At 46.0% G+C, this 15,307-nt stretch overlaps 1 protein-coding gene across 4 annotated transcripts in view; it reads left to right on the forward strand.

The window, feature by feature from the left end:
* The first annotated feature begins 11,493 nt into the window (after positions 1-11,493).
* SPON2 (spondin 2) overlaps positions 11,494-15,307 on the forward strand; it is a 460,822-nt gene continuing 457,008 nt past the window's right edge. For 3 of the 4 annotated variants that reach the window (XR_014548637.1, XR_014548638.1, XM_083615974.1), the window contains exons 1-3: positions 11,494-11,878; positions 12,487-12,745; positions 13,091-13,314. Coding sequence is in view for 2 of the 4 variants with exons in the window: in XM_083615974.1 (XP_083472100.1) it covers positions 12,523-12,745; positions 13,091-13,314 (447 nt within the window). In the remaining 2 variants the exon portion in view is untranslated. Of the gene's footprint in view, positions 11,879-12,469; positions 12,746-13,090; positions 13,315-15,307 lie in introns of those variants that run through there. The other variant, XM_083615975.1, reaches the window with a different exon arrangement.

Raw genomic sequence — 15,307 nt, forward strand, 5'->3', positions numbered from 1 at the left:
TACATGTCCAACAACATAGTCCTTTACATAAGTTGGGCACTTGGAAACTCTGCCAGACTGCCGGGGAGCGGTACCCAGGTCCGGTGGGCTGCCCGATTCTTGCCGAGGCTGTGGCGCAACCCTAGGTGGCGTTGAAACCAAGTCCCCTGGATCCACTGCTGTGGGTGGAACGTCCGCGAGTGGAGTTGGCGGAATGTCAGGCGGAATGTCAGTGGTCTGAATCTGTGGGAAGTCCGGCAGACCCACTGAAGCAGCTTGGTTCGGCTCCACGCTGGCAGTTTGTGAGAGAGGTGTAGGTGGAGCCTCGCCATCTGTAAGTGTCTGTTCCGGAGCCACGAGCGCACCACGGTAGTGTCGGTGTTATGTACTGAAGTTCTCACCCTGGGCCAGCAGGGGGATACTGTAGATAGTTATGCAAATAAGGGATAGAAAGTGACATTCAGTGATTGGATAGTTTTAGAAAATTGTTACAGTTACCTTGTACTGGAGCTCTATATAAGCAGGCTGGCTGAACCCTTCCGTTCAGTTCTGTTCTGGCCTGTGAATAAACAAGAGCTGTTTGAAGAATCGCTGTGTCGTCTGATATGTTCACCCACAACCTAACACTGGCGACGAAGGTGGGATTGATGGACATCAGAGCACAGCCAGATGTGGCCACTCTCTGAGCTGAATCACCGAACGTCACTTTCGATCCCTTATTTGCATAACTATCTACAGTATCCCTCTGCTGGCCCAGGGTGAGAACTTCAGTACATAACAGTCTCCTTGTCTAGTTTCCAAGAGCCAAGGTGGCACAAGGGGACTTGGTGGGTTTGGAAGAAGGCGCACAGTCAGGCATTCTTGTTTGCGCGATCATGGGGGGTCAGAAGGAGGGGGTTCTTCCAGGACAGGGTTAGAGGCTGAGAGTCGCAGAGTGAACGCAGACTCAGACAGAGAAGAGTCAGAGGTTGCCCTTGCTCCCCACCAGCAGGACCAGGGCTGGATTTAGGTTTGATGAGGCCCTAAGCTACTGAAGGTAATGGGGCCCTTTATATGTTCAGCTGTCCTTTGTCAAAAACAAACTGTCGCTGTTTTGTGTGTTGAATATATGCTATATGGTAATTTATGGACCTAATAGCTATCAGCTTCTGCCTTCTGGAAGAAGGTACAGGGTTATAAAGACTAGGACTAGCAGCCTGAGAAACAGTTTCTACCCAAATGCAGTTTTGGTTTTAAACGCATTGTAAGGAGTCTGTTAGGGACGTGGGTTAAACCACAGAGCCTAGGACTTGCCGATCAGAAGGTCAGCGGTTCGAATCCCCGCGACGGGGTGAGCTCCCATTGCTTGCTCCTTGCTCCTGCCAACCTAGCAGTTCGAAAGCATGTCCAAGTGCAAGTAGATAAATAGGTACCGCTCCGGCGGGAAGGTAAACGGCGTTTCCTTGCGCTGCTCTGGTTCGCCAGAAGCGGCTTAGTCATGCTGGCCACATGACCGGGAAGCTGTACGCCGGCTCCCTCGGCCAATAAAGCGAGATGAGCGCCGCAACCCCAGAGTCGGTCACGACTGGACCTAATGGTCAGGGGTCCCTTTACCTTTACCTTTTAAGGAGTCTGTATGGGAGTATATTGTATTTAAAAATGGGGTATCAGAGTATTTAGGGGGCTAACTAGGTTGGGATAGCTGGGATAGCAAACTTGTTGGGTTTAGAATGTCTTATGTAGATTTTTCAATTTCATTGTTCTGTATGGGACAATGACAATAAAGATTATCGTATCTCAAAGCCATCTGCACGTGCAGAATGTAGGCACCCGATATACAGAAATGAGCAAACCAGTGATATTTTAGGGAGCAGGCTAGCAGGCCGGGCCCATGACTTACATCATAGGAGCCTACGCAACACAAAACACTGTTGCTGTATGTAGGTTTTATTTTATTTCTTTTTTATCTTATATTTTGGAAATGTACATCCAGGGGTTTTTCCCTTTAATTTCTTGGGGGGCCCCCAAGAGAGTGGGGCCCTATGCTATAGCTTGTTTAGCTTATACGTGAATCCATCACTGAGCAGGACAGTCCCAGCTCTGCTGGCTCTGCCCCCCCCCCGACACCCCCACTGAGGAGAGCCCTGCATGTTGCTGAGCAACGGGTCGGACAGGCCCAGAGGAGGATCCCACGTCCTCAAAGCAGCTTTCCTCTGCTTGGGAGAGACCCAGAGTGAGAGGCTAGAGGGGAAGGGTGGAGCTACTGGTCAGTTTCAGTTAACATCTCAGCTGGTGGACTGTGTTGTGTTGCTGTTTTTCTCCTTGACACCCTGCAACATACTGATGGCTGGGTCTTTTGTTTTCAGTAATATTCCTCCTCTTTTATGCTGTAGTAATATTGCTATTAAGGGATGCGGGTGGAGCTGTGGTCTAAACCACAGAGCCTAGGGCTTGCCGATCAGAAGGTCGGCGGTTCGAATCCCAGGGTGAGCTCCCGTTGTTCGGTCCCAGCTCCTGCCCACCTAGCAGTTCGAAAGCACGTCAAAGTGCAAGTAGATAAATAGGTACCACTCTGGCGGGAAGGTAAATGGCATTTCCATGTGCTGCTCTGGTTCGCCAGAAACGGCTTAGTCATGCTGGCCACATGACCCGGAAGCTGTCTGCGAACAAACGGCGGCCTATAGAGTGAGATGAGTGCTCAACCCCTGAGTCATCTGTGACTGGACCTAACGGTCAGGGGTACCTTTACCTTTAATATTGCTGTGAGTTGGGGGTGTAGGTTGTAAACACCTGGACGGCTTCCTAATTCCTTGATCCAGTGCCGATTTAACTGCCGGAATAGCCAGGCTAGCTCCCTGGAGAGGAAACAGCCCTCTATATATGGGCCATTAAGATAACAAAGGAAGTGGCTCTGTGCCAGAAAACAAATGGGTGTTCCCCACTCCCTCAGCTCGATGGTAGTTAGAAAGACAATGACCAGAGCTGAAAGTTGAGTTATGTAAACTAGAAGCTGGCAGGCTGCAGGCTGGGCAGCTGGGAGACAGAGCTATGCTTGATTTCTGTTGGAATCCAATGCTGTCACTATGGGAGAAGCAAGACTTAGGGTGTTAAGGCTGTGAACCTTTCTATTGTAGGCTCAGAGTAAATAAGCCATATATCACAAAGACATCACAGTCTCTGCTGTGCCTCATTCCTGAAAGGAAAGATGAGCCCCGGGTAAGCGCATGGAACCTTTGGAGTTTCGCATCGCTCAGAGATTGGGGTTCCATGTAACAATATGTTTAAAATTGGCTTATGTTTAAAATATGTTTAAAATCCTGCTTCGGGCTGTCACTGTCAATGGATTTCATCACACACACACACACACACACACACACACACACACACACACACCCTATTCAGTTCTGAAGCTTTCAGCATTTTAGGTTGAAAGCTCAAATCCAAGACTGCTATACAGCAGTCAGTGAAAATACACTTACGGAGCAAGAGGATGGAAACAACCTGGGCAGGTAACAAGTGGTATATTAACGGTTTGGAATTCGATGATTTTTTATGTTGTGTTATCTAAGCTGCCTTGGTTAAGCAAAGTGGGCTGAATTTTTTTAAATTAATGAATACATTCTATTCCCCACCCCCCCGCCGCACATAAGAGCCTCAGATTTATTTTAAATCACCCTGTTGAATATTTGCAGCCCTCGTTTAATTTGTACATGATTTTACAAGTTTCCCAACCACTCCTTTATTCAAGTAATCGATAAATGGATAAAAGCTGTTATATAGTAAATATGTTTTGAAATCAGTATTGTCCTGCTGTTCCCTTTAAGGGACAGCAAGGGGGTTCTGTGTTTACATATGAATTCCGTAAAAGGCAGGCATGCAATGAGAACTGCCAAGTGATGTGTTAATCTGTTTCAAAGATGTCAGCTGCTGAACAGAATGGAATATAATGGGCAATTTTCCTACTCTGAAAACTAAGAAGTAGGGCAGCTTAGCTTTACCCTATATGCATGGGGGGAGGGTGTTGAAATTTCTGGATACTCTGTTATTTTGGTGGCTTGCTTAATATTCTGCCTTTACATAATTGCTCAAGGCAGCTCACAATATTGATGAAAACAATTTATAAACAAATAAATTAAACTAAATAAACTCAAAAACCGGAAATATTAAAGCAAAAACAGTAGAAACCAGAGTACATTCTTCCTTCCCTCTAACTATAAAGGGTTTCCAAGCGGGTTAGTTCTTGAGAGACACCTAAAATCACAAAGAGGGAAAGACTTCTCCAGAAGTGGGGCAGCCACCAAGAAAGCCCTGCTCCTAATTGACAACTTAACAGGTAAAGGTAAAGGGACTTCTGACCGTTAGGTCCAGTTGTGGATGACTCTGGGGTTGCGGCGCTCATCTCGCTCTATAGGCTGAGGGAGCTGGCGTTTGTCCGCAGACAGCTTCCGGGTCATGTGGCCAGCATGACTAAGCCGCTTCTGGCGAACCAGAGCAGCGCACGGAAATGCCATTTACCTTCCCACCGGAGTGGTACCTATTTATCTACTTGCACTTTGATGTGCTTTCAAACTGCTAGGTGGGTAGGAGCTGGGACCGAACAACAGGAGCTCACCCTGGGATTTGAACTGCCGACCTTCTGATCGGCAAGCCCTGGGCTCTGTGGTTTAGACCACAGTGCCACCCGCATCCCTCTAATTGACAACTTAGCTTACCCCAAAGGAGGCATGCAGGGTAGAGAGGTCTCAGTGCATTAAAAAGGTGGGTAGGCTCATATCAATAGCTGCACTTTCTAAGATCATTTGGTCAAACTTGTGGAAGGATTTAAAGATAAGAACCAGCACCTTAAACGAGACCAAGAAATGGAACGACAGCTAGTTGGCATAAGAGCCAACTCCTAGGGTCAAGGTCCCTTCAGCCTCCTCCAATAAAATATCCCCCCCTAGTTGATGGGCATTGCCATTCAAATAGTGTGTATGTGCCATGTCGTGTGATTTTGCAGGGCTCCCCACATATTTTATTCAAGTTAGCCCCCCTGCTAGCTGGATATGTTCCTACAAGGCAATGCCCACCAACTACCGAAGCATTCCTTGTATAATAGGCCAAGGAGAAGATTCTTGGAAATTCTTGTTTAATTTACCAACCTGTTCAGCTCAGGAAATTCACCACTGTTTCCTAGAAGATTACTAAAGGCAGGGTTGCCATACGTCTGGGATTTCCTGGACTACTGTATCCGAAAGCAGTGTCCAGGCCGAAATCGACTAGATATCCAGGAAAATCCATATGGCAACGGATGTTGGCAGTGTTGTTTTTGCTGATTTTCCTAAAAAGTAGCTTAAAAACGCCCAAAGCTCAACAACTTTGCCCCCCAAATTAAACATCAACAAGTGTGCACCTCTCCCCCAGAAAAAAGCTCAAAAATTTTCCAAAAAAAAAAGGCTTTTCTGTCCAGATTTTCACTTTTTGAAATATGGCAACCCGACTAAAGGGTTCTGATAACATGGGGAGTCTGCACAAGCGCAGTAGACTCTCTATTGCAAACTTTTGGCCTGAATATATGTAAGGAGTCATGTAGCAACAGAGGGTGGGCTAAAGTCATGGTCCCTTGGGATTTAACTGAATATCGTTGAGAAGGGCAAGAAGTTATTCCAGATACTGAATCCCGCATCCTATTTTCATTTGGCTACCTCTCTGGTTCCTTAGATTTCAACAGGCATTGCCCACACAATCTCAGGCATATCTTCAGAGCCCATAAAAGCTAGAAAACCCATTTGTTTTTAATGAAGGCTGAGATTGTCTGCTCTTTTCTTTGTCCTGTAACACATTCTACGCTGTTTCAGCACAGTCGAGGAATAACGATATATGCAACAGTTCTGCCTCTGTTAGTTCCTTAAAAAAAAAAATCCATTTCCTTTACTTTCTATAATGACAAAAAAGAGTTATGGATGGGTGAACCTCCCTTAGCTACATTCAGAACTGGGCTTTCACAAATTATTGCACACAGAAGGAGGCAGGGAGGCAGCGATAGAGCACGGTATTCAACCAAGTTTTACACAGAGCAGACACACTGGAATTAATTAACGTGGGTAACTTAGGTCCCATTTACTTAACTGCACTTCCTGTTACATCATATGTGCAATGAGCCAGTTTTCTGCTCCTAGTGCCCTACCTGTTTTTCCCTGGCGGTAACAGTGGCAGTAAAGCATAGGCAAATTTATTTCCAATAGTAACACAAGCTGTCTTGATATAATTATTAGGATAGCACAGCTCCAAGGATCACATTGCAACAGGCACATAAATAGTTTTAGAATGTCCATATCATTACGTTATAAGGGACAACAGTGACTCAATTTCTGTAGAACTGAAAACAAATGCTTTCTGAATCTGGTCCAGTTAAGCAAAACATTGCTGTAGAAAAATTTATTGCGGAAAACATTCAAACCTCTTCGATGAATAGCAAAGTTCAAGGGGCTATAAAATAACTCATTTTCTGGAACACTGACACTGTTAAGCTTTTGTTACAGATGCAATTTTGAAGATTATATAAAACCAGTGCTTTTTTCCTGGGGGTATTCAAGGGTACGCAGCACCGGCACCTTTTTTTTCTAGAAGAAAAGCCCTGTGTGATGGCCTGGGATTTGGACTCAGAGGCTGAACCCGAGGAATCCCAGCCTGCACAGGATTTCCCACCTCCAGAACCAGCTGAGCCGGGGCTGGGGCCTGAGCCTGAAGGGTCCTCACCTGTGCTGGATCCTCAGGTGCAGACACCAGCTGAGTCTGCTCTGGCTCCTGAGGTGATGGAGGACCCATTGCCTGCAGGTGCTCCACTCTCAGCCCCATCAGGGGAAGCTGAGGTTGCCTCTGGGTCCTGTAACCCTCCAGCCTCTCCTGAGCTGCAGAGGCTCAGGGCAGAGAGGCGGAGGGAACTAAGTTCCTGCAGGAGTGCTCGCCTGCAGGCCAGGAGAGGCGAGTCACCTGTGAACCGGGGCCGCCCTATGCCTCGGGCCAGATAAAAGCCAGGCAGCCCAGTCCCAGGTTGCGGGAGCAACATTGTTGGTAGCCTGTTCCTGCCTGCATCCTGTCCTGCTCTTCTGCCAGAGTTCCTGACCTCACCCGACTCCCTGCCTTGGACCCAGCTTCAGCTTTGACGGACAGCCTCCATATCGCACCATTGACCTCGGACTGGACTCGGACCCCGTCTCTCGGTTAGCCCCCAGGACCAGCACACCCTGGTTAAAAGTGTGGCCAGCGCAGGCTTTAGCATATGCACCGCCGGGGTGCAAAGATCCGCCCCGCGCCCCCAAATTTAGTTTAGCCCCCAAATTAACTTTTATTATGCTTATGCCAGGCACCACGCTTACGCCTTATCTCTTGTTTATGAAAGAAGGGAGGAAAAATGAAAGAAACCTTTTTATTTGCTCATTTATTTACAATACCCTTATATACAACACGACGACACTTAAACCTATTAGTATTGTTTAGGCACCTACTTAGGAGAAACATCTGTCGTGTCAAAGGTGCCGCTGACACAGCTGCCTCATAGCAGTTCAATGCAATACCTAACATAATATTTTGATGTAAGAGTTAATTTTGTGCGCACGGCGCCGTTGTGCATGACAAGCGCCTTCGTTGCGTCAAGCGCCGCCGTTGTGAATGAGAAGCACCGACGCTGTTGCGGTGTGTCTTTGGTAAATGAGCGCACAAAGTCAAAAGTCCTTTAGTGAAACAGTAGGTATACATTTCGGTAATACCTAGGTATATATGTATTTTGTTTTTCTAGCTTGATCAAAACTATTATTTCATAACAGGTAGATAGTTAAGAGCTTAGGCGGCTTCAGCGGTGGGCGCCTAGCGCCCCCAGAATTCGGCCCCCGGGTGCCCTGCACCCCTTGCACCCCAAGTAAAGACGGTCCTGTGTGTGGTACCTACTGTAAAAACATCATGGTGAGGTACAAGCACCATTTACTGTATAAAAGCACTGTATAAAACATACAGGATTGCTTAATTCTGAAATTGTGCAGAAATATTCAGATGAGGCCTGTTTCTGTCCTGGGTCAATGAAATCTTGAGTAGTTCACTGTTCTGTACGTGTTCATCCAGTGGCGTAGCGTGGGTTGTCAGCACCCGGGGCAAGGCAAGTAATTTGCGCCCCCTAACCCGTGGATTTGCGCCCCCTAACCCGTGGATTTGCCCTAACCCCAGATGTTGCGCCCGGTGCGGCCCGCCCCCCCTGCACCCCCCACGCTACGCCACTGTGTTCATCTTTTGACCACGTTATTGTCATTCAAACTCCGTCCACTGTGGTTTGCATTCTGTTGAATCTGTATGATCATGGCCTACTATGGCAATTTGCAAAAATAACATTATTCTGTTTAAGTCTATAGAGGATGGCACAATCACCTGTTACATATTATTATATTCCTTTTTTTATTTTCTTTGCTATTTACAGTGCTGCCACTGCTATCGAGTGCCCCATCATCAAGTAGCTATCTGCCCCCAGGGCAGTTTCTAAGCCTTATTTACTTGGGGAGGGAAATGAAAAGAAAAAGCTTGAAATTGTTGTGTCAGTGACGCAGATCAAGGCAGCCCCGTGGGGGGAAAACATTGCAACACAGCAACAGATCCTTCTTGCACAGCTTTAAATGGACACATGTAGATGAAAGGTTGCCAGGGGCAATTGCTGCAAGAGGCAGAGAGGACTGCAGCATTTTAAAAACAGACCAATATTTTGGATTATGTTGTGTGTGTGAGTCTGGGACAGTGGCGTAGCGTGGGGGGTGCAGGGGGGGGGCCGGCCGCACCGGGCGCAACATCTGGGGGTTAGGGCAAATCCACGGGTTAGGGGGCGCAAATCCACGGGTTAGGGGGCGCAAATTACTTGCCTTGCCCCGGGTGCTGACAACCCACGCTACGCCACTGGTCTGGGATGGGATGATGCTCGTGAATGACGATGATGGTAGCCCACTTTGTCTCTGGCCCCACCCACCACAGCACATGCTAATAATAATAATAATAATAATAATAATAATAATAATAATATATTTATATCCCGCCCTCCCCAGCCGAAGCTGGGCTCAGAGTGGCTAACAACAGTAAAAAATAACACAGTTTACATAACATCACAATCGAGTAATTGAAATACATTCTAAAATCAACTCATTCTAAAATCAATTCAAAATCAAATTAATGACAACCATTGGGCTGGAATGCTATGAGAATTACAGAAGGAGGGGGTCAGACTGCGCCTTGGCCAAAGGCCTGGTGGAACAGCTCTGTCTTGCAGGCCCTGCGGAAAGATGTCAAGTCCCGCAGGGCCCTAGTCTCGTGTGACAGAGCGTTCCACCAGATCGGGGCCACAGCCGAAAAAGCCCTGGCTCTGGAAGGATATCCATGAGGGTCTGTGGCCCTTTGGTTCCCCATTCTTACTTTATCAGATTTTTTCAGCCCTACACCGGTGAGACAGGAATGATCTAGGGCTGCTGTTTCCTTAGGAAAATGCTGTGATCCTGGCAATGCCATGCGCACCGACGGTAATATTCACAGGGGCCCCTCAAACCCCTAGTCAACCTTAGTATCAGCCCCCTGGTATTATCCATATACAACACAAGGAGTGCAAAAACTTCAGGATATACCCATAGAAGGAGAGCAAATAGGCTTTGCTTCAATACCTGAAGCAAAAAGCTCCAACCAAAGATGTTCTGTGCTAGCAACCATAGGAGAAGAATGCATAAAGTCTGTTGAAAATGTATAATTTGCTCTTGGAGTGGCATACAAAAGATGAACAGCTTAAATCTGTAATGATACAATGGGCAAAAGACTTGGGACATAATACAGAAATGGCAGACTGGGAGAGGCTATGGAAAACAGCACCGGAATTCACAGCATGTTGTCCACTGAAAGAAAATTATATGAAAATGATGCGTAGGTGGTATCTGACACCTGACAAGTTAGCAAAAATGTACAGAACAAGTTCATATATTTGCTGGAAATGTAAAGAAAAAGAAGGTACATTTTATCATAAAGTAACTAAAGTAAAGTAAAGAAAAGTAACTAAAAATTTCTGAGAGATGATATATAATGAAATGAAAAAAATGTTTAAAATAACTTTTGTTAAAAAACCAGAAGCTTTTTTTACTTAGGAATTATAGGTACTGAGATACCAAAGGACCATAAAAGATTGTTTATGTATGCGACAACACCCGCACAAATGCTACTAGCTCCGAAATGGAAGGAAGAAACTACCCCAAACCAGAGAAGAATGGCAAACCAAGTTGATGGACTATGCCGAAATGGCAAAATTAACTGGGAGGCTCAGAAATCAAGAAGACAAGAACTTGAATAAGGAACGGGGAAAGTTTACAATTTGTTTACGAGACCACTGTAAGCAGGTTAAAACATTAGCAGGATTTTAACCACACTTGTAAAGTAATGGAAAGTATGGATAATTTAGAAGGATAAAAAAATTGGATAACTATTGATATGCAGTTGTAAATAATACTGTTAGGACCCATGGAAGGGATAGGGGGAAATCAGGAGATTCAGAGTAATCTCGATATTTGGATAGGGAATTGTTTTGTTATATGTTTATACTTTTTAAAACCAAATTAAAGAAGTTATATTGAAGTGCTATACGTTCAGCCTCCTTGAACCTCTGCTCCTCCCTCTCCTCTGCTTTCCTTCAATCTCCAAAGATATATATGAGTGGAAAGCAGCTTGGCTTAATGAGATGACATTATTAGCAGCTAATGGGTGTAACAGGCAACCTATTTAAACCAATGGGAGGAGTTACATGGGTTTTTAATGAAGGTAAAGGTAAAGGGCCCCTGACCATTAGGTCCAGTCGTGACCGACTCTGGGGATGCGGTGCTCATCTCGCTTTATTGGCCGAGGGAGCCGGCGTTTGTCCGCAGACAGCTTCCGGGTGATGTGGCCAGCATGACTAAGCCGCTTCTGGTGAACCAGAGCAGCGCACGGAAACGCCGTTTACCTTCCCGCTGGAGTGGTACCTATTTATCTACTTGCACTTTGATGTGCTTTCGAACTGCTAGGTTGGCAGGAGGAGGGACCGAGCAACGGGAGCTCACCCCGTCACGGGGATTCGAACCGCTGACCTTCTTATCAGCAAGCCCTAGGCTCTGTGGTTTAACCCACAGCGCCACCCGTGTCCCTTTAATGAAGGTAAGTTATAGTAAAAGTTTATATATAATTTATTCCTTTTTCTGACAACTGAAACATGACAACTGCAACACTTTTCCCAGAGGGGCGTCCTAGTGGCACCTTGTCAAACAAGGATATCTTGTAGATCTTCTCCAAATAGTGTACAGCAATTAAAACGTACACAGTGTATAATTGCTTTCCTAAAGCATATTTGTAGCGACAATATTTTCCTTAGGCACCTTTGGTTTTCTTCCTCCAGCTGAGACGTGTGCATATGGGTGAATTAGAGGGGAGTGCTTTCAGTCAATACTTGAAAAAGCCATCTGTCAACCAATAAAACTTACAAAAATGTGCTTCTCATCTAAAACTCTTCCACGAGAAAGGTTTTGTCTTGGAAGCAGTTTGTCCTTAGCTTCAGGGCACGAAAGCAAAAATAAAGACATGTACAGTCTTCAGAAACCTTGAACTGATGGCAATAACGTAAGGTTCTCTAAAATCTTGTTTTATCTGTTCAGCACCACAATTTTAATAGGGTTTTTTTAATTATTAATTCTCATGAAACAGTGAAAACGTTTCAAACAAGGACAAGATGCATCCAGCTCATCTAGTCTAAAGGTTGCAATCAGTCTTGGACCAAAGGGACCTAACTTCTGGCATAAATAGCAGCAAGCACTCTGGTTTCTTCCTTTTCTGTGGCAGAACTGCTCAGCTGCAAGAAGAAGCAAGGGCTCTTAACTTCCCAGGACTTCACAGGAAACACCACCCAGTAAGTGTGAAATATTTGTATGTATTACTAATGCACATTCCTGCTATCTTAGCTGCTGTTTTTAATTCTGTCCAATTCTTAAAGTAAAGAAGTTTTTTAAATAATGTTAAAAGTTATTGTTTAAAACAATCATAGTTTGGTGTTTTATTATCTAATACCTTGTAAAATGTGCCCTAATTTCTGCATTATGGGACCTAGCAGCTAGATTATGCCTTAAATTTGCATGTACTAACTCCAACCCACAGTGTTGTGTGCCATGAAGCAGTTTTTAAACTCAGTTTTCAAAGGAAGTATGTCTCTGGGCAAAATGACATGCAACTTAATATTTTAAAACATATATACCATACGCACCGAAACAATTGCTAACATAATTGGGCCAAGATGTGATTCCAATAAGACTGAAAAAGCAAAACTGTAAACGGATCTTGAAAAAACACGTCACCAGAAACATGTTTCATTTTCCAGTCGGAAACATTTGTTTGGGGTAGTGTTACAACTTCAACTTATTTGAAAGTCTTATGATTCTTAAATGCAGCAGAGTTTTGGCAGTTGACTTTCTGCATGCTCAGAGTCTAACTGTATCAAGCTTTCATTTATTTAACCCACAGAGACGAGCGTGGAGGGTTTTCCGCACGGGGAAGGAAATGGAAAACTTGACCGCTGTCTCCAGCTCCTATAGAATCATCATAGCATTGCTTTTCACTGTTCTGAGCTTTGTTAATTGTTTGCCTCTTGAGGAAGACTCTGTCTGCACAGCAGAAGAACTTGCAAGGTACACCATTATTTTCACAGGAAAGTGGAGCCAGGCGTCGTTCCCTAAGCAGTACCCTCTGTACAGGCCTCCAGCACAATGGTCGTCACTTCTGGGTAAGTCAAGCCCGTGCAGTTACTAAAGGCAAGCTAACTCTCTAAAAACCGTACCATCTTTTCTTAATTTATTTATTTTTTTTGTAATCAAGTTACGTCTAAGTTCCTATGACTGAGAGACCAAACATGCGCTATCAGCAAGCTCCGTGTTATACAATGTGGGGCTGGTTTCTCCAGCTCAGCTTCTGTTTCCAATTTTGCTGCAGCTAAAGTAAACAGCATACCTTACTTCTTTAAACATAGCTTGTTCCACTTCAGAAAGAGAGGAGAAGGAACAGCATACAGTATATTATTAAGCAAATCTAAACCAGACTCCTGCCTGCTGCAATGTCTTCCCTTCCACAGGCGCAGCCCATAACTATGACTACAACATGTGGAAAATGAACGAGTTTGCCAGCAACGGGATGCGTGACTTTGCCGAAAGAGGTGAACCCTGGGCATTAATGAAGGAAATAGAAGCAGCTGGGGAAAAAATCCAAAGCATTCACGGAATATTCTCTGCTCCTGCCATTTCCACTGGCACGGGGCAAACGGCCACAGACTTGGAGGTGCACCCAAGACACCCGCTGGTAAGTAGGGGAAACGTTCATTGGACTATTTTTTTTTTGTAAAAAAATAAATAAAAAATAGAGCCATCACCCGGTTAAAGAAATGGAAGTTGGTTACTTAAAACGAGTGTGTTATTCAGTCAGTTGTTTCCCCCCCAAAATTGCATGCAATTAAAACAATGGTTTTCAACAACCCGGCATCCTTAAATTTTAGGTGTGTACATCACAGCAAGCACATTTGAAGAGAGGCATGTCGTTGTGTGTCTGTCCGCAGGGGGAATGCCTCTTTTAAGATGGTTCCTGCCACCTCCGTATGGTTTTTAAAAATATACGTAAAGGTAAAGGGACCCTTGACCATTAGGTCCAGTCATGGCCGACTCTAGGGTTGTGGCGCTCATCTTGCTTTACTAGCCGAGGGAGCCGGTATACAGCTTCCGGGTCATGTGGCCAGCATGACTAAGCCGCTTCTGGCGAACCAGAGCAGTGCACGGAAACACCGTTTACCTTCCCGCCGGAGCGGTACCTATTTATCTACTTGCACTTTGATGTTCTTTTGAACAGCTAGGTTGGCAGGAGCAGGGACCAAGCAACAGGAGCTCACCCCATCACAGGGATTCGAACCACCGACCTTCTGATCGGCAAGTCCTAGGCTCTGTGGTTTAACCCACAGCGCCACCCGCGTCTATAAGTAGTTATAGTACTATAAGTAGTTACATCTAAATAAAGGCTTAAAAAGAAAAGACAAGACCGTGTTGGCCAATTCATTGGGGTGTCAACAGGCCTGTTCAGAGCTTGTGTGATGCCCGGGGCGAGAGTCTATTTAGAATAAAGTTATAAACTCAAACAAAAAAAGCAGCCTGCTTGGTTACATGAGAGCAAGGTAGCTCAGATAAACCAGTTTGTTGCACCAGTCACATGGCTCCGAAAGCCCAGGACATGCGTCACTGCGGTGGCGGCAGTGCCTAATCAGATCCTAATCTGCTAGTACGCAGTAACGCAGGTCCAGATTTTACTATCAAAGTCTTGCAGCACATAAATCCCCAGTCAGCTGGGAGGTACGAGTCCAGTGGAAGATTTAGGAAAGTGCAACAAAATTGGTCATGCTGGGCAATAGAGCCTTGGGGTGGCGCTGTGGTCTAAACCACTGAGCCTAGGACTTGCCGATCAGAAGGTCGGCGGTTTGAATCCTCGCGACGGGGTGAGCTCCCATTGCTCGGTCCCAGCTCCTGCCAACCTAGCAGTCTGAAAGCACACCAGTGCAAGTAAATAAATAGGTACTGCTGCAGCGGGAAGGTAAATGGCACTTCCGTGCGCTCTGGTTTCCATCACGGTGTCCCGTTGTGCCAGAAGCGGTTTAGTCCTGCTGGCCACATGACCCGGAAAGCTGTCTGTGGACAAACACCAGCTTCCTTGGCCTGAAAGCGAGATGAGCGCCGCAACCCCATAGTCGCCTTTGACTGGACTTAACCGCTTGGGGGTCCTTTACCTTCACTTTTTAGAGCCGTGGGGGTGCCACAACTACAATTCAGAATGGAGCGCAAGCAGTGGCGTAGCGTGGGGGGTGCAGGGGGGGCCGGCTGCACCGGGCGCAACATCTGGGGGTTAGGGTTAGGGGGCGCAAATCCACGGGTTAGGGGGCGCAAATTACTTGCCTTGCCCCGGGTGCTGACAACCCACGCTACGCCACTGAGCGCAAGAGGCCTTGCACGGGGTGCTGCTGAAATTTGAAAGCCCAAGGTCTCCCACTGACAGGGCGTTCTTGGCATGACAGCCTAAGTTTGGCAGGTCCCTGGCAGGGGCCCCCCAACCAATTTAGCCCTCCAAGGCCTATTACAAGTGTATCCAGCTGCCCCCCCCAAATAGGTCAATTGAGCCATCTAACTGATTCATCAATCAAAGATTGCAGCTCTTGAAAGCATGGGTGGAATTGCGTGAGCAGACGTCACCTTCCTCTTTTCACCCACTGCAGATTTTGAGGGTGGAGCGGAGACTGCCGGGAGGAGCAGAGGAAGGA

The sequence above is a fragment of the Podarcis filfolensis genome, assembly GCF_964270895.1.
Source record: "Podarcis filfolensis genome assembly, chromosome: 5".
NCBI lineage: Eukaryota > Metazoa > Chordata > Lepidosauria > Squamata > Lacertidae > Podarcis > Podarcis filfolensis.